The sequence below is a fragment of the Eptesicus fuscus genome, chromosome 18 (genome assembly GCF_027574615.1).
Source record: "Eptesicus fuscus isolate TK198812 chromosome 18, DD_ASM_mEF_20220401, whole genome shotgun sequence".
NCBI classification, from domain to species: Eukaryota; Metazoa; Chordata; class Mammalia; order Chiroptera; family Vespertilionidae; genus Eptesicus; species Eptesicus fuscus.
In genome coordinates this window covers 42,003,028-42,022,644 of record NC_072490.1, presented here as the reverse complement: position 1 = coordinate 42,022,644, position 19,617 = coordinate 42,003,028, and the positions used below count along the sequence as shown (strand labels likewise).

The 19,617-nt window shown below is 44.8% G+C and overlaps 1 protein-coding gene across 3 annotated transcripts in view; it reads right to left on the bottom strand.

Annotated features, from left to right (window-relative positions):
- CACNA1D (calcium voltage-gated channel subunit alpha1 D) overlaps positions 1–19,617 on the bottom strand; it is a 295,364-nt gene that overhangs the window by 142,207 nt on the left and 133,540 nt on the right. For all 3 annotated transcript variants that reach the window (XM_008146330.2, XM_008146333.2, XM_008146329.3), the window contains exon 4: positions 9,211–9,350. In XM_008146330.2, the coding sequence (XP_008144552.2) occupies positions 9,211–9,350 (140 nt within the window). The remainder of the gene's footprint in view (positions 1–9,210; positions 9,351–19,617) is intronic.

Here is a 19,617-nt window from a genome sequence, read left to right as displayed (position 1 = left end):
GAACGTCCTCAAGCAAGTCCACCAGCACGGCAGAGGGGGCTCACTGGGGTCCAACGATGACAAACGGAATTGCCCCGACAGGAATAACGACAACAATGATCGTGACAGCTACACAGCTACCATTTCCGAGCACTCACCAGGTGCTGGCTACTTTACGTACATCATCTCATTAATCCTCACAAAACGTTCTGCGGGAGCAATTATTATTAACACCATTCTACAGCCTTCAATTATTATTAACACCACTCTACAAATTTCCTGGGAGCAAGGGATGTGCCCAAGTTCACAAAACCAGTGGCAGGACTAACGTATGGACCCAGGTATGTTGGCCCCATGAGGACGTTAGGTTCCACAGGGCAGGGAATTTTAGCCTGTGTTGTTCATTTGTTCATTGAGTCTCTTCTAGCAAACAGTTCCTGATATGTAAGAGGTGCTCAAAAATATTTGATGAGTAATTCAATGTACGAATATTGACTTCGAAGTCCCGCATCTTCATCGATATGCTTGCCATACACCACCTCCACCCCCCATAGGGATGTGTGCAGAGTGATGTAAACCAGAGGCCGGGGAGCTGTGCAAAGGCCAAACGCAGCAACCTGAGGTATGAAGATCAGCATTTCTCTTTTGAAATGTGAATAACATTGCATCTGGCAGCCACGACAAATTTTTTCCTACTCTCAGAAGGTTTTTCGGATAAAGCTGTATCCAAGCGATCTGCTCATTTGACAGTTACTTTTGCTCTTTCAAATAAACATTTACTCTTTGGAACTGCTGCTTGTTTTTTTTTTTTTTTTTCAGGATAAATATAAATTTGCCCATTTCAAATAGAATCAACTCCGGCCAATCAGATTGTGGGACTGATTGGCCCAGCAACAAAGAAAAGGTTTCTAAAGTTTAATTAGCAGCCAAAGCAGAAACTCGGCCCCCACTGGCACGCCACTGGATGGCCAACACACCCCGTCCATAAAACACAGGGTGGTCTGAAGTGCAGCCCTGACCAGGCACAGACATGCCATTCCGGGGCACTTCCAGTCCAGTCGTTTGTTTTAATAACACGGCAGCAATTAGCAAGGAGCCCAGGCGGGTGAGGGGGGAACTGAGTCAGTCTCTACCTTTTCAAAGCTTCAGATGACAGGTTTCTCTCATTAGCATCGTTTTTTAATGACTGTAAACCCCTGCAGCAAGGCTAAAGTTCAAAGTCGCCCTCCAAATAAGTTTATAGCTTCACAGAAACAAAGAAAGGGGAAGAAAGAAAACCTCAAACTTCTCTGAAATGTGGCAGCCACAGGAATTTTCATCCCAAAGGGTGAGGCAAGTAATTTATGCAGGTAGTGACTTAAGACTGCTTTCAAGTACCAGTGTTTTGCAATGTACACTCTGTGGTCCTTTATCCCCTGTTCTTCAGCAATGTCCTTGAAAACAGGTGAATAATGTCTCTCTCCCACTACAGAGGAAGCTGGGTCTGAGAGGGAAGCTGGCTGCTGTTTCCAGACAGCCATGAGTGGCAGTGGTCAGGGGTTGGGGCTGGTTTCCTTCCTGTGAGCTAGGAGGCCTTAAAGCAAGCCCCTCGCCTTCCCTGGGCTTCAGTTTCCTCTGTGTAAAATGAGAAAATGGGATTAAATGATCCAGAGCCCCACACCTTCCCATCCTAATATTCTGTGATTTTACTCCCTTCAACACCACCCCCAACCAAAAAAATGTACCATGTGCCCGAAGAGATAAGGATATGAGGTGAACGTATTTGATATTAGATTATTATTAAAAGTTTACCCCAAGCTCTGGCCTGTGTGGCTCAGTTGGTTGAGCGCCATCCCATGCACCAAAAGGTCCTCCATTCTATTCCCGGTCAGGGGACATGCCTGGGCTGTGGGCTTAATCCCTAGTAGGTGGCATGCAGGAGGCAGCGATTGATGTTTCTCTCACATCCGGATGTCTCCCCGGCCCCCTTTACCCAACCCCCACCTTCTTCTCTGTCTAAAAATCAATTAAAAAAAAAACACATAAAAATATTTACCCCAAGACAGGAGAAAAAAGGCAAGCAGCTACCCAACCTGACTCAAGTCAGAAGCACCAGAATGAGCACTGCATGTCCTTCTTCACAAAGCTTAACTGAAGAGCCTGAATGCTCTGTTCATCGAAAAATCAGAGGTGCGGGGTAACAGTGGCTCAGATAAACGCTCCTCGACAGGGTACAGTATCAGCTCTGGTAGACCCACTGAGTCTTCGTATGGTCACATTTTAGACCTATCAATTACTTCCCCAATGTCTCTGTTACTAGGAATCTTGACAAAAGCAGGTCATAGCTGACTTAGAATGGAAAATCCATTGGATTGAGATACAGTTTGTAGTTGGAAACTTTAAAAGAGTAGGAATTTGGTTCCAGTGACGACATCATTTAATTTTTCACCCTTTTTTAATTTTTCTTCCACTCTTTGACTACAATTTAGTGCATATTTTAGAATAATGTAATGTTCTAAAGTTTTTCATACTTAACAAAAAAAAAGACCAACAAGTCCAGTTCTAGTATTTTAACTACCTTAAATTTTTACTTTTTAAAAATGTTATAGCTGCTAATTTATAATAAAATACACCCATTTTAAGCTTATAATGACATGTTTTGACAAAAGTATAAGCCTAAGTATTGACACCACAATCAAAACATCTAGTATCTCCAAAAGTTCTCTCCCGCCTGGGGTAGTCTTTCTCCCTCCAAGCACAGCCTTGGGTAGCCACGGGTTGGCTGATTATCAGTTGGGGCTTTTTCCCTTTTCTTGACTCTTATATAAACAGAATCATACAGCTTGTTCCTTTTTGTTTATCTTCTTTTGCTCACCATGTTTTTGAGAGTCATCCAAGTTGTTACATTTCTCGGCAGTTCATTTCTTTTTATTGTTGAGTGATACCACAATGACTTACCCATTCACCTGTTGAGAGATATTTGGGTTGTGTCCACCACCTTTTCTTGATTATGAAATAAAGTCTCTTTGTGAACATGTATTTTCCCTTAGCTTGGCTAAGGGCCTACTAATAATACTGGTAATATGGTCATATGGTAAGTATCTGATTAATATTGTAAGAAATTGGCAAACTTTCCCAAAATGATTGTGCCATTTTCCATTTCTACAAGCAGTGTATGAGAGTTTCAGTTGATCCATATTTTGGTTAACATTTGGTAGTGTCCATCTTTTTACATTCAGTAATACTAGTGGGTATGAAAGCGCTGTCCTTGTGGCTTTAATTTGCATTTCTCTAATTACTAATGATGAACATCTTTTCAGATGCTTGGTGACCATTTACATAACTTCTTTTGTGAAGATCTGTTCAAATATTTTGCCCATTAATGTACTGGGTTGTCTTCTTACTATTGAGTTGTAAGAGTTGTTGGAGTTCTTTATATATTCTGAATACAAATCTTTAATCAGTATGTACTGTGAATTTTTTTTCCCCAATCAGTGCATTACTTTTTCATTTTCTTCACACTGTCTTTTGAAGAAAAGTTTTCAATTTTGATAAGGTCCAAATTTTCAATGATTTCTTTTATGGCTAGTGCTTTTTGTGTCCTAAGAAATCTCTGCCTACCCCAAGGTCATAAAGATTTTCTCCTAAACATTTTATAGTTTTAACTTTCACACCTAGGTCTAGGATCTGTTAAGGTGGTATCTATATACAGTATGAAGTATATGGGGGAAATAGTTGTTCCAGCACCATTTGCTGAAAACAGTTTCCTCAACCTATTGAATGATCAAGGAACTTTTGTCTAAAACCAATTTTATGGGGGGAGGTGGGGGGAAAGAATTGCTTTTTGCCTGGTGTGCTCAGTGGTCGAGCGTCAACCTATGAACCAGGAGGTCACGGTTCGATTCCTGATCAGGGCACATGCCTGGATTGTGGGCTCCATCTCCAGTGTGGGGCATGCAGGAGGCAGCCGATCAATGATTCTCTCTCATCACTGTTGTTTCTATCTCTTTCTCCTTCTCCCTTCCTCTCTGAAATCAATAAAAATAAATTTAAAAATAATAAAAAAAATAAAACCAATTTTATGAGTCTATTTCAAGACTCTCTATTCTGTTCCATTGATCTTGATGTCTACTCCTTATGTTAATATCACACTCTCTGGACTACTTACTGTAGTTTTATAGTAAGCCTTAAAACCAGGTTCTAGCTTTGTTCTTAAATACGTCTTTGGCTACTCTCGAGCCTCTCTAATTTCCATTTAAATTTTCAAATATCAATTGTCAATCTTGCTGGGATTTAGATTAGGATTCACTCTGTAGCTTAATTTGAGAAAAACTGATATCCTAACAATATGGAGTTTTCTAATCTATGACATTGTACATCATTCCACTTATTTAGGTCTTCTTTAGTTTCCCAGAAAGGTTTAGTCACTTTCAATTCACTATCCCTACATATTTCATGTTTTTTAATGCTACAGTAAATAGCAGTCGTTAAAATTTCATTTTCCAATAGTTCATGACTATTACATAGAAATTCTCTGGGGGTTTTTTTCATACTGACCTTTTACCAAGAAACATTGCTAAATCATTCAGAAAACATAACTTTGATTTTCATCCTTTTAAATACACTCAGACCTGTTTTATGTCCCCAAATATGTGTCTCTTGGTTAATACTCCATGTGCATGTGAAAAGAATGTGTATTCTACTCTTGTTGGTGGAATGTTTTAAAAATTTCAATTAAGTCAAGTTGATTGATGGTACTGTCCAAACCTCCGTGTCCATAGTGGTTTTCTGTCTACATGTTCTATCAACACTCCTCAAGGGCATTAAAATGTACAATTACAACTGTAGATTTATCTCTTCCACCTTTCAGGTCTATCAGTTTTGGCTTTGTGTATTTTGAAGCCTTATTATTAGGCACATATATATTTAGGATTATTGCATCTTCTACTTAAATGACAACCTTTATTATTATGAAATTTCTCTCTTTATTCTTGATAATATTCCTTGTTTTAAAGTCTACTTTATTGGCTACTAATATAGCCACTCAGGATTTTCTTAGTTTTTGCATTGTATGTATTTTTCTGTCCTTTTACTTTCAAATTGTTTGTGTCTTTATATTTAAAGTAGTTTTTTATAGACACTATAGAGTGGGGATTTTTTAACATTTAAAATCTGAAACTCTGGGTTCTAATAAGGGTTTATAAATCTGGGTTTAAATCTACCATCTTATTATTTCTTTTCTATTGCTCTGTCCATTGTTAGTTTTTCCTTCTCTGTCTGTTTTGGGTTGAGCTTTAAAAAAACAACATACTTAATCTCCTCCAATATAGGCCCGTTAGCTATATCTCATTATCTTTCTAGTGGCTCCTCTAGAACAAATGTCAGCAAAAAAACTTCTCTCAAGTGCCAGAAAGTATCCCTTGTAGGATATTCAGGCCATAGAGTCTCCATCACAACTACTCAACTTTGCCATCCTAATACCAACTAGCCATAGACATGAATGAATGTGACTGTCTTCCAGTAAAATTTTATCTATTAAAGCAAACAGCAAGACACTTGTCGATGTGGGGGAAGGGAGGGATGGGCTGAAGTTTGCTGGCCCACACTCCAGGGTTTACACTATACATCTTTAACTTATCGCAGTCTACCTTCAATTAATATTTTGTCACTTCACCTACCATGCAAGCACTTTGCAGTAGTATATGGCTCTTTTTCCTTGTTCCTGCCCTTTGTACTATTATTATGTATTTTACTTTTATAGAAGCTATAAACCACGTAATACGTTATTGTTTTTGCTTTGAATAATAAGTTAATTTTAAAGAGATTTTAAAATGAGAAATGTTTTAATATTTATCTAGATATTTACCCTGACATTCTTGATTCCTTTTTTGTAGATCCACATTTCTATCTGGTGTCATTTTCCTTCAGTGTGAAGATATTCCTTTAACGTCTGTTGAGATGCAGATCTACTGGTGATGAATTCTCAGCGTTGGTTTGTCTGAAAAAGTTTTGGGTTTTTTTTTTTTTTTACTTCAATTTGGAGATCTCTTCAGTGAATAAAAAAATTAGGTTCCCTAACACTTTAAAGATGTCGCTGTAGTACTTTCTGGCTTGCATAGTTGCTTACCAAAAGTCTGTAACATCTTTTTTCTCTGATTGCTTTCAAGATTTCCTCTTTGGTTTTGAGCAATTCAATTATGATTATAAAATGCCTTGCTGTAGCTTTCTTCATGCTTATCTTGCTTTAATTTCTTGGATTTTTCAATTTATATTTTTTATCACATTTAGAAAAGTTGGAGCCATTTCTTAAAATAGTTTTTGCTGTCTCCCCTCTAACTCCTCTCTTCTGGGATGCCAAATACGAGTATCTGTATGCTAAAGCACTTGATATTGTCCCTCGAGTCACCAGGTGTATTCATGTTTGTATCCATCATTACTCTTTGTGTTACTGCAATGTCTTCATGATCCTTGATATTTTTTCTTCTATTGTCTCTAACCTGCTGTTAAGCCAATCCAGAGAATTTTCACTTCAGGTATTTGTCAGCTCTCAAAATCCCATTTGTGTGTTTTTTATATTGTCCCTCTTCCATCACTGTAGTCATTCATTCCTTTAAATCCATAAGCATATTTATAATAGCTATTTTTAAAGTACTGTAAAATAATTCTCTACTAATTCCATCATCTCTGTCATTTCCAGGTCTGTTTCTATTGATGGAATTTCCTCCTGGTTATGGGCCACATTTCTTCAGATGCCTAGGGATATTTGGCTGGATGCTAGACACATTGTAAAATGTCTGGATTTTGTTGTCCTCTTTTAAAGAGTGTGGCGTTTTCTTTGATGGGCAATTAGGTTACTTGCATGTCAGTTTTCTCCTTTTTAGGCTTCTTTCCAAACATTATCAGTAAGGGTTTCAGGTAGTCCTTACTCTGCAGCAGAGGCTGGAAAATTTACTTTGTAAAGGGCCAGATAGCAAATAGAGGGTGGGGCAAAAGTCGGTTTACAGTTGTTCATATGGAAAATAATACATTAATTAATAAGTAATAACACAAGAATAAACTCTGTGTTTCAGATATTCACAACTGTAAACCTACTTTTTCCCCACCCTGTATTTTAGACATTGTGAATCTAAACTACTCAATTCAACTGCGTGAACAAATATATGACACTGTTACAATAAAACCTTATTTACAAAAATCAGTGGCAGGCTGGATTTGGCCTGTTGGCCATAGTCAGTCAACCCCTGCCTGAAGCTAGTTTATCCCCAATACTAATGTCCCTCTGGAGTCTCTACTGACATTCCAGGGTGTTCAATGACATCTTTCCACACTGGTTGGTGTTCCCTAACAGTGTTCTTTGCCTGGCCTCACAGAATCTCACCCCATTAATTGTAGCTGAACATTCAGTCAAAACGCAAGAGGACCCCAAGGCATATTTATAGAGCTCTTTCTCTGAATAGCTCCCTCCCCTTCCACACTATGCCTCTCAAATTTCAGCCACCTCAGCCTCCCTGACCTCTTGTTTCTGTCCCACCACACTGTACCTGGTTCCCTCTCTGTGCTGTACTACAGTCTGAAAAATGTCTCCAGGCAGAAAGCCAAGGTGACTGGAGGGCAGGGACAAAGAATTGGAGCTAAAGATCCCCATCCTCTAGCTGAACACCAAGTCCAGGGTCAGGAGAGGCACAGCAAGGTTATTCCAGAATCAAGAGACCTGCAAGGGTCCTGCTAGCCATTCCTGTTTGAGTTCACCAAAATAAAGGAAGGTATGATACATATCACCTATTCATTTTAGCTGCACTACCTTGGCTGTCATACCTTAGATGCCAATATACTATGGTGAGTTTTGCAAAAGCTAACTTTTTCCCCATAAGTCTAATTATCCCACTGGGCCACCATTGCGGATCCCATTTTAACTTCAAAGGTTTGAAATTAGAGGCTCGAAAATTTCCCCACTCTCCCAATATCCAACTAGATTAGTCTCCCATAAAAAGCCAAGGGATTCATGATAAAAGAATAATCCAAAAGATAAATTATCTTGCTCAACTATAAAAGGTAATTGAACAAGTCATAGAGATGAAAACAGAGAGGTCATTTAACAAACTATCTCTATAAGACCAAATGTAATTTTAGGAGCAACCCATTTTGTAGCTGCGTGACGAAGACCCAGCAATGGGATATAGTTTCTTTTTCCGTGTGGGTATTTGGTCCAAAGATCCAGCATTCCTTTAACAGTGATTCATTTTTCTCTTGCTGGTAACATTTCCAGGTGTGGAAGGACCAGAATAACACAAGCCACTGGTTTTCATTTTACCATTTTCCTTTAAATAAAACTGTTGGTGTCTTCTTCCTGTGACAGGATTTCGGGATAATGCCTGCCTCTCTGCATTTTCTGGCTTATTTCATTTCATGCCAGATAGCTGATATTATTCAGACACTTGTTTTGTTATTTAAAATGGGATAGTAGCATGCCAAAGTTTTTTTCCCACAAGTCAGCAGAAAGAATTAATAGCTTTGCTCAAGGGATGTTAAATAGCAGAGTACCTCACTGCTATAAGGATTTATTACTTTTTTTTACTATTCTGAGGCTTTTTTTTTTTTAACTTAACAGGGTGCTAAATATAAGAGCTCTACACATTTGACTCAGATCACCAGTAGGGCTGGCCTATTTGTGGAAGCCAGAGGCCCTATAAGATGAACCCTCTCACATCAGGAGCTTAGACTTCCTGCTACAGCCATTTCTGAAAGCACGAGTAAAAACCGTGAGAGATTTTTCTTTCTTCCTTTTCTTTTTTTTTTTTTTTTTTTTTTGGTGCTCACCTGAGGATATTTTTTCCATTGATTTCTAGAGAGAATGAAAGGTTGAGAGGGAAGGGAAAGAGAGAGAGAAACATCGATGTCAGAGACACATCGATGGGTTGCCTCCCGCAATGTGCCCTGACCGGGGCTAGGGATCAAAGTTGCAACCCAGGTATGTGCCCTTGACCTGGAATCGAACCCTCAACCCTTTGGTGCATGGACCAATGCTATGACCACTGAACCATACCGGTCAGGGCAAAACCATAAGAGCATTTCAAACCAGTTCTGCCTGGAGATTGACAGCAGCATCACCAGTCTTCAAAGGACTCCTGCCAGGTCTGGCTGCAATCACTGGCACAGAGGAGTAACCATATTTCCTCAAAAGACGCAGTTCTTCTGTTACTCCCACCTCCCATTTTCCAAACAAACATTTCCCCCCAAATAAAAGGGACTTACCCTACTATTACTATAACAAAATCCAGTAAATTCCATCCATTCCTAACATAAGCATTAGGATGTAGCAATAATCCATAAGCTATAATCTTCAAAAATGTCTCGACTGTAAAAATAATCAGGAAGGCATATTCTACTTTTTCCTGTGAAGAAAAACAAAGAAAAGGGAGGGGGGAGAAGAAGGAGAAAAGATTTTTAAAATACAGATTAAAATATTAGAATCAATTTCCAAGCATTTTTCTCCAAGTCAAATTCTCATTACGAGAAATGGAACCATTAACACTGCACCTGGGCCAGCAAGGCATTTTCCTTCTCACACTGAATGCCTCATAAGCAGCTAAGTATAACCCTCTTCTCACTGGGGGCTGTATGATTGCATTTTGCCACCTGCCCTGATGCATGTGCAATGAGACTGCTAGGACATAACGGGCATGCTTGTTATTTGCACACATTTGCAAAACGCAGCATGTTTTCCTCCTGAGGCTGCCAAACCGGGCCCAGAAAAGCATGAGGGTGCAGCAGCGATTCCAACGGCAGCTTTGAACAAAACGTCCTGTGGGAGAGAGGAAGATGTGTCTGCTTTGACCCTCTCTTGATCTTGGGTGTATATCTGACTTCTAAGTCAGGGTCAGCTTTGTCACTGAGCAGCAAGGTGACCTTGGCAAAGCCCCACCTCTCCTCTGGACCTAAGTTTCCTCATCCACACGCTCAGTAACAGGGGTGAATTCAGGATGGAAAGGCCATAGTCTGCTTATTGGCATGCTCCCTTTCTCAGATGATCCTGCTGAGTGCCGAGGGGTCACCACGCATGTTCCCAGGCCAGGTTCAACCTTCTCTTCTCAGCAGTCATTCCCACACGATTGCCACAGACCTCTGAGACTCCGTCCTTGTGCTACATGACTCTTAGAACCTTCCCAGTTCCAGCTCCTGCATCTCCACGAGTATAGAAAACACACCCATCAGCCTAAAAATGTTGCCTTTTCCCTCTTTTATAAAGGTTTTCTTTATACAACTTCAGCTTTCCGAGAAATATGGGCCGACCGGGATGTGTGTGATTCATTTTACAAGAGGCATTCCCTGGTCAATAGTAACTAAATGAGAAATCCTCAGGAATGACACTCTGCCGTATGGGCCATAACGTCCTCTACTGATATGAATTCTACGCTGTGGGACCTGAGGAACGTCCCCAAGGTCAGGACAGTGAAGCCAGGAGTTCACTTGTTAAGATGCCTCGTGCACGAGGTCAAGTCAGCCTGGCCCAGGAAACACTTAGTGAGCACCCTCTTCTGCTTGGCGGCCCCCTACCCGGAGCCAGGTAAAAAAGTCTCCTCTGTGGTCCCCAGCCTCAAAAGGCTTAGCCTGGGGGCGGGGGGCAAGGGACAGGAGGCAGTTTCAAATATGCATACAGAGACACTCCCAAGAGAGGTAAGTGACAAAGAGCAAGTCCGCATCATTAGCCCTCTAATAAGGCCGAAGGGTTCATCCACTTCTCCCCTGCAAGACCTCTGCTTTGTTATATGTACATGACTGCTCTTTGGCTCAGCCACCCTGGGCTCGAGCCATCTGCCACCAGTGCTACCCCTCTGTAGCTGGCCAGTTCCAGGCCCCAGCTGAACTTCTGCGTGTCTTCTCATGGCATCCTTCCTCTTTCCCACCAGGGGAACCATCCAACCACTACAGTACCCTAGCCTTCACCCCCACTCCCGACTCCCCACTGGTTCTGCCAGAAAACCAGTTTATCAGTTCTTCCTTCCCGGTCCCTGCCATGCCTATCCTGCCCTCAGAGTGCCCTTGATCCTCAGCACACCGTCATGGCAGCCTAATAAACTCTTAAGTGCAGTGAGTTAGCCAGAGTCAGTATGTTTTCCATTTAAAAAGCCTAGTTCAATATACAGCCCCATGTTTGCCGCAGCATTATTTACAATAGCCAAAATATAGAAGCAACCTAGGTATCCATCGATAGATGAATGGATAAAGATGTGGTATACATATACACAGTGGAATATTACTCAGCAATAAAACAGAATGAAATCTTGCCATTTGCAACAACATGGATGGACCTAGAGAGTATTATGTTAAGTGAAATAAATCAAACAGAGAAAGACAAATACCTATGATTTCACTTACACATCGAATCTAAAAAGAATAAACAAAAATAGACTCATCAAAACAGAGAAGAAAGGTAAAGGGAGGATAAATGATGATGGAAGGAAACTTGACTTGGGGTGGTGAACACACAAAACAATATACAGATAATGTATTATAGAATTGTACCCCTGAAACCTATATAATTTTATTAACAAACTAGAGGCCCAGTGCACGAAATTCGTGCACGGGGTGGGGGGGGAGGGGAGGAGGTGTCCCTCAGCCCAGCCTGCACCCTCTCCAATCTGGGATCCCTCGAGGGATGTCCGACTGCCCATTTAGGCTCAATCCCAGTGGGACATCCCTCTCACAATCCAGGACTGCTGGCTTCCAACCGTTCGCCTGCCTGCCTGCCAGGTGACCACTAACTGCCCTCCCCTGCCGGCCTGGTCACCCCTAACTGCTCTCCTCTGCAGGCCTGGTTCCCCCCAACTGCCCTCCCCTGCAGGCCTGGTCCACCCCAACTGCCCTTCCCTGCTGGCCTGGGTCCCCCCCAAAAAAACTGTCCTCCCCTGCAGGTCTGGTCGCCCCCAACTGCCCTCCCCTGCAGGCCTGGTCCCCCCTAACTGCCCTCCCCTGCAGGCCTTGTCCCTCCGAACTGCCCTCCCCTACAGGCCTGGTCCCCCCAACTGCCCTCCCCTACAGGCCTGGTCCCCCTCAACTGCCCTCCCCTGCTGGCCTGGTCACCCCTAACTGCCCTCCCTTGCCAGCCTGATCACCCACAACTGCCCTCCCCTGCCAGCCATCTTGTGGTGGCCATCTTGTGTCCACATGGGGGCAGCCATCTTTGACCACATGGGGGCGGCCATCTTGTGTGTTGGAGTGATGGTCAATTTGCATATTACTCTTTTATTAGATAGGATATCACCTCAGTAAATCCAATAAAAATAAAATAAATAAATTTAAATAGTAAAAATAAATAAAATAGAGAACAAACTGATAGTTTCCAGAGGGGAGGGAGATAGGGGGATTGGAGGAAAAGGTGAAGGGTAGTAAGAGGTATGAGCTTCCAGTTATAACGTAAATATGCTACAGTATGTAATATACAGCACAGAGAATGTAGTCAATAATATCGTAATAACTTTGCACGGTGACAGAAGGGTACTAGACTTATAAGGGTGATCACAGTGTAAAGTATATAAGTGTCAAATCACTATGATGTACATCTGAAACTAATATAATGTTGTATGCCAATTATACTTTAATAAAAAAACATTTTTTAAAACATCTCCTCCACAGCCTCCAGACCCATGCTTCCTCCAGACCTTCCAAAAAAAGCAGTCCCTGTCCTGGGGTTCCCTCATCCCAAGCACCCCAACCCCTCCTCTAGGCAGTGGAGAACTTCCTTGGCCATGACCTCACCACCTCCCCCAGTCCAGGCTGAGGTGAGCAGGTTGCAAAATGCTCCCAGAGCAGCAGCATGCATGCCCCCTTCCTGCCACACACAGACCTCCAAGGCCTCTGGTTACTCTCCAGACTCCCTGTAACCTCCCATGAACACCCGGCTCCTCTTCCCATGCACTGCCATGTCCCCGAGCGGGGTGCTGCCATGGGAGGGGCATTCACACCTCTGTGGATGTTCTGAGGGACGGGGGCCCACTTTGCTATTGGGTGGGGAGGAGACATCCAGGAGGGCTTCCGTGAGGCAGTGGCGTTAACTTTGAGAGCTAAAAGGAAGAGCTATTTTGTTGTTTTAACCAGAAGCAACAATCCCTGAAAATAGCAATCCACTGTACTGAAATTAGACCCTGACCACCAAATGTGGATTGTCAGTATGTTTTGGAGACTTGGAGTTCTAAGGGAACAGGATAAGCTGAAAACAGCATGCTGATTTTACAATTTCGCTCCCCCTTTTATCCCTTCTGCTTTATTTACTAGGCCAGACAAGGGGGAGGAAGCTTTTGCTGCCATCAATATTCATAGCAGTTACATGCCTACGTCAACACAGTGCTATGCTTTAGAGCAGAAAAACAAGGCAAGGAACAGAGAGTACACCTACCAACACTGCTTGTTTTTCCTCTTTGGCTTTCATTTACAAGTAATTTTGCCACAATAATGCAAGGCCCATTAGTATAACTGAATTGTTTAGGGCTCTTTTATCCCCCTCTCTTGTCCTCTTCTCTCTCCTTTTTAAAGAACTTGGTTCCTCTTTCCAGAATCCTCAGTGCATTACTGGATGGAACTGACTATAAGAAATACAACTTGCTTTAATGTGATGCTTTATCACAGAGGCGCTGCCAAAAAGTCAACTCAACATCAGCCTGGAGAGCAAGGCAGACCCTCTGCCTTTAGAAGCCAGTGCCGTCCTGGTCCCCAGTCCTGCTGTTAAAAAAGACTCCTACGCAACAAATACCCCTCCATGTTAAGCAAATGTTGTGTAAAACACATCTTGCAAAACAACAATTATGGGAAGGGGAGGTCATTATTTACTTCACACACACACACACACACACACACACACACACACACACACACAAAGTTGCTCATTTGAGGAAAGCATGTTGAGTTAGTCATATGAAAAGAAAGCTGGATTCCTAACTGGGTGAGGCGGGAGTGGGCACGGAGCTGAGGGGCCGGTGAGGTGTCTGTGGAGAAGGCATGGAGTCTGTCCAGGATGGAGGAGAGCACGGCGGAAGCAACAGCAGCAAGGATGAAGGAACGGGCTGAAAGAGGCAGGCAAGAACCCTCCAGAAGTGGACATGAACTGAGGTGTCCCAGGGCTGGGCTGCCCCTGAAAGTCCTATCCCAGGCTAAACAAAGAGAATAAATGATCCCTGCACCTCAATGTCTCTGCATTTGCCAGGCAGAGTCACGTGACAGGGGATCCTGGGTGGGCAGGGCCAGTCAAACCTCCTTTTAAGAAACCACCAGCCCGGCCAGTGTGGCTCAGTTGGTTGAACGTCATCCCATGCACCAGGAGGTCGCTGGTGTTATTCCCAGTCAGGGTGCATGCCCGTGTTGTGGGCTCCATTCCCGATAGGGGGTGTGTAGGAGGCAGCTGCAGCCTATCGATGTCTCTCTCATCGATGTTTCTATCTCTCTCTCCCTCCCCCTTCCTCTCTCTGAAAATCAATAAAAACATTTTGTTAAAAGCTAATAGCTAATAAAAAAAAAAAAGAAACCACCAATTCCTCTTAATCAGAGACCAATCTATCTATAAATGAATGAAAGCCCCTCCTGAGATCTCAAGCCACCAAAGAAATAAAGGCTCCAAATTTAATTCTGAAACCCGAGTTATTTTCTTTAAACATCGATGTTTCACCAAACAGGAGAGGCTCTATCAACAGTGTCTAAACCACTTACCTCTACACAGAACCTTGAGAAACAGAAACTGCAACTGGCAGGGAGTGGGCGGGGCCAGGACCCTCAACGTGGCTGCCCTGGTACTTGTTCGATCCATGCGGATGCTTGCCCGCCTCCATGCCTTTGCCCACCCTGCTTGCCCCACACAGTGTGCCTCCCCCAACATACAGAGCCCCACCCCCTCTCAGTGAGCACACACGACAACGACGCAGGCCTACAACAAGCCCAGCACTGCTGGCTGGGATGAACGCCCAGCTCGGAGTCACACATAATATCTGACTCAGGTCTACTTCCCGTCCCCTCTTTCTAGAATGGTTTCCCCCATCCTGCTTTCTTTTTTTTTTAAAAAAATAATATTTTATTGATTTTTTACAGAGAGGAAAGGAGAGGGACAGAGAGCTAGAAACATCGATGAGAGAGAAACATCGACCAGCTGCCTCTTGCACACCCCCTACCGGGGATGTGCCCGCAACCAATGTACATGCCCTTGACCGGAATCGAACCTGGGACCTTTCAGTCCGCAGACTGACGCTCTATCCACTGAGCCAAACCGGTTTCGGCTCCCCCATCCTGCTTTCATTGGGCTAAGTTCTACTTTTCCTTCAAGGCTCAGCTTAAATGACACTTTCTCAGCGAAACCCCTGCTGACCTCCCAGACAAAATCAGGGCCTGCAGTTAGGTGCTGTCAAAACTCATTACACTTCTTCATAAGTTTATTTGCAAATTTTAAATTCTTTAAAAATTATCTCTTTAGTATCTGACTCCCCCAATAAATGATAATTTCTCTAAGATCAGAGACCATTTCTGTTTCATGCATCATTGTATTTCCAAGGCCTGTCATAAAAATACTCATATTTATAAATGAATAAATAGGCAAAATGAGAGGTTTCGACCAAACATTACTCCATGTCTCTTCCTGCTAAGAAGTTCCATAATTATGTTAGTCTGCTCAGGCTGCCATAACAACATACCATAGACGGGGTGGCTTAATAACAGATTTATTTCTCACAGTTCTGGAGCTAGAGAGTCCAAGGTCAAGGTGCTGGCTGATCTGGTGTCTGGTGAGAGCTCCCTGGCTCACAGGGGGCTGACTTCTCACTATTTCCTCATCTGGCTTTTGCCTGATACATGTATGTGTAAAGAGAGAATGAGAGAGAGACCCCTCTCTTCACCTCTTCTTCTAAGGGCACTAATCCCATCATGAGGGCCCCACCCTAATTACCTCTGAAAGGCCCCATCTCTAAATGCCAACATTTAGGGATGAGGCTTCCACATATAAATCTGGGGGGATGCAAACAGTCCATAGCAATAATACAAGGGGCCCATGGTTTTGCTCTGTTTCAGGAAACTGTCCCGAAGTGTCAAGGAAAAGCCTCTGAGCACAGCCATCGTGTTCCCTAACCGAAGCCTCATCCAGTCAGTGAGGGTGAGGAGCAGCCCAGAGATTGGGAGCACATGGAGTGGGGGGCAGGTGGGAGGGACTGGGCGAGGCTGAGTGGACCGCTCAAGGCAGGCCATGAAAGGCCCCCGTGTGCCGGGCTGCAGGGCGTGGCCTCCGTCTCTCGGCTGTAAGATGAGCAGACTGCACAGATGAGTTCTTCCCGCTATAAGACTATGATTGCCTGGGCCCGGATGAGCAAAGCCCTGACACAGGTGGTGGCAGGAGGTTCTGTGAGGCCCTGGAAGACATCCACCCAAGAGCAGCGGCTGTTTTGTCAATTGGCCGGGTCATATTCAGGCCAGGCTTGCTGAGAGACCCTCGCAAGGAGGCGACTGGGGAGCCACAGAGCTGCTATCACAGGGTCTCAATAAGCCATTCAATCTCTAGTGAAATCTGGGGGCGAACCACAGGAGGGTGACCAGCAGGTGGCCTCGGCTCCGAGCTAGGATGGAAGCCCAGGTCATTTTTCTCTCTGCAGGTATTAATGAAGCATGTACTTAGCAGGCCTCCAGTGGGTACTTTAACACCATCATTACACGAAGAAGCTGGCTAGAACAGTCAGTTTGCCTTTGGCTTTCTTCCCCTTTGGTTTAAAAGTATAAACTTTAGATGACATTTGTGTCCTAAGTCCAATTCTAGTCTGTCAGCTGGGTCACCTATCCCTGGCTGAGTCACTTACCCCTTCTGCTTCTCTATAAAGCAAGGGTAGACACCCCACCCACCAGGCTACAATGAAAATCAGATTAAATGAAAGGTGGGAAAGCGCTACCATCCGTCAAACACGGCACAGTCACAGGCTGCCCGGAGCGGGATGGAGCAGGAGGGGCGGACAGCTCTCAGCCTGAGAGGAGATCTGGAAACTCTCTGAAGATGTTTCTCCTGAAACCCCCTACAGTCCAGTGACCCCATCACCACCCAGGTGGGAAGGGCCACCGCCCAGGATGCCATCAGGAGGTACTGAGAGGACATGGAGGAGGCCAGCAGGGTGGCCTGGCTGACACTCTACGGAGACCAGCTCCAGTGACAGCGGGTGTGTGGGAAGAGGGCAGCATCCCGCCTGGGCAGAGGAGGCTGACAGGGAACTCTCTCTGGAGGTGGCCCACTCGCTCACCTGCACAGCAGAGGCAGCTGCTGCTTTGCTGCCGAGAACAAAACAAGCAGCTTTGGTGGGGTGGTTAGTTACGGTTCTGGCCCCCCAGAAAAACTCCCCAGGTGACAGCACCCTCATCTTCCCCCAAGAATTGCTCCTTTCCTACTCTCGGTCCAGGGGCTGCAGGGGTCGGCATGTGGCCCAGGTTACTAGTTCAGGGATAGGCATGTTACCCAGCGCATGTCAACCAGGTCCAACTCGAGCTAATCCTGGGGTTTTCACTTCGGCAACTAGGCAAGAAATACCGTCACTGGCTGGACGTAGCTCTGAGATACAGAGCCAGAAAATGGGGAGAGGGTGTCAAGCAGAAAGACAGAGAAACTCAGACAGAGGCAAGCATCTGGCTCTGAAGCCTTTGTCTGAGCACCTGGTCAAGCTAAGCCTGAAGCTAAAATTCTCCCCTTTACCTTGGGCTATTCAACTGCAAAATCCAATAAATGGAGACAGTTTGGGTTTGGGCTTTTGTCCAACTGCAAACAAAAGAGTCCTCGCTAATAAATACACGGGTCCTACAAGCTCACTCTGCTTCTCTGAGAGTTGAAGCATCGAAGAGAATCTTCAGCAGCTCCTCATCTCTCAAGAGATTCAACTCCTCTGTGATTCCTTCTGCCCCGCAGGCTTACGGATGGCTCTCTATGCGTAGGACCCATGAGCCCTACAAGCCGGTTTCTCTGGGAATTCATCTAGGCTCAGCTTTCTAAACTGCCTCCTTCAGTCTCATTCATTCTCTGTTGCTGTCTTCAGTTCCAACTGGTTTCTATACATTACACACTCCTGTATACTTGATGCCCGGGACTTGCCTTGCTTCCCACCCCACCCATCCTGGGACATGCACTCCCAGTTCCCTGGTAGTAGCTGCAGTATACAGTTGGCAGCCATGCCCTTCCTCACCCAGCTTCAATGTCAAGGCATGCCCACCTCCACCCCACCTTGCAGTTCAGATACCCCCACTTCAGTTTAATTCCACACCATTCACGGGTGTCTACTCCCTACCAGATGCAGTCCTGAGCACTGGGTTTTCAAAGATGGCTAAGATGTTGTCCATGTCCTGAAGGGGGACATCAGGTGCATATGTAAAAATTTCAAAGCAGACACTAATCAAAGCTAAAGCAGAATGCCGGGGAGGAGGGGGGGACAGGGGATGGAGCACTTGATTGTGTCTGGAACATTTGGGGAAACTTCCTAAAAAGCACAGGACCGTAACACATCTAAATTCCTCCATCTGGCATCCCCAAGGACCTCTACAATCTGTCTGTGTTCTACATACTAACAACCCCACCAAGTACAGGCCCCCGCTCCACCTCAGTCCCCTTTCCTTCTCCACGGCTCCCTCGGCTCCCACCCGCCAGTTCCCATAACCTCCTGCGTACACGTGAGACCCACTAGAACCCCTCGTGTTGTGACTGCTCTACTCCGTGACGAAAGCACTTCTCTCTGTTTTTCCAAATCCTGTTCCACCCTTTCAGGGACGACCAGGGAGTTTTATTTCCTCTGAGACTACTCTGCCCCCTCTTGCAAGCCCGATGCCTTTATCAGGGAAGACAAATGTCTGCCATGTGCCTGCTGCCTCTGCGCCCGGGGACCCTGCAGGCGACATCACTCACCAGTCATCACTGGCACCCCTCCCACTGCAGCCGACTGCCCAGTCGAGCATCACCACGGACTGGAGTGGGCACATGAGTCAAAACACTTTGCTGCCCCAGAGTTGAGAGTTGTGCCATGGGTTTGGCATTTAATCAAGAAAGTGAACCATAACAAACACTGGAGCACCAACTCTGTTCAAGGCCATGAAAGAGGGCAGAGATGGGCACAGCACTGCCCTGTTTCAGGAGCTCCTGTCCCCTGGGAAGGTAGGCCTATTAGATGTGCCATCATGTATGAGGCAGGAACCATCGTATCTCCCTCCGCAGAATCCTCTCACCGTCCCAACCCGAGAACTGAGCACTTGGCCTCAGTAAGTACCAAGACGGCATCATCCACAAAAAAGGACAAACAGAGCTGTGACTCCAAGGCTGCATGTCCAAGCATCTGAGCCAAGACCCTGTCACTGTCGGGAACCCTAAGAGCAGCTCCAGCACGCAGCCAGGGTCCCTCTCGCCCTCTCCTGGTTGGAGTTGCAGCCGTGCTTTCTTTCTAAGCAGTGTCAGGCCTTCCATCCTGTTCTGACAGCTCAGGTCAAGGTCGAGCACCCCTGGGAGTACGTGCCCTGCTGGGGCCGACCGAGCGCCTCGCTGCCTCCCCGCGACCTGTGGGGCCTGGCTCGTGGCCAAACACCCATCGTTCTAGAGAAGAAGCCTGTTCTTGGCGTTGGTTAGTTCTAGTGACACCAGCCAAAGCTCCAACAGGTCTACCTCCTTGGCTGAAAAGAAAT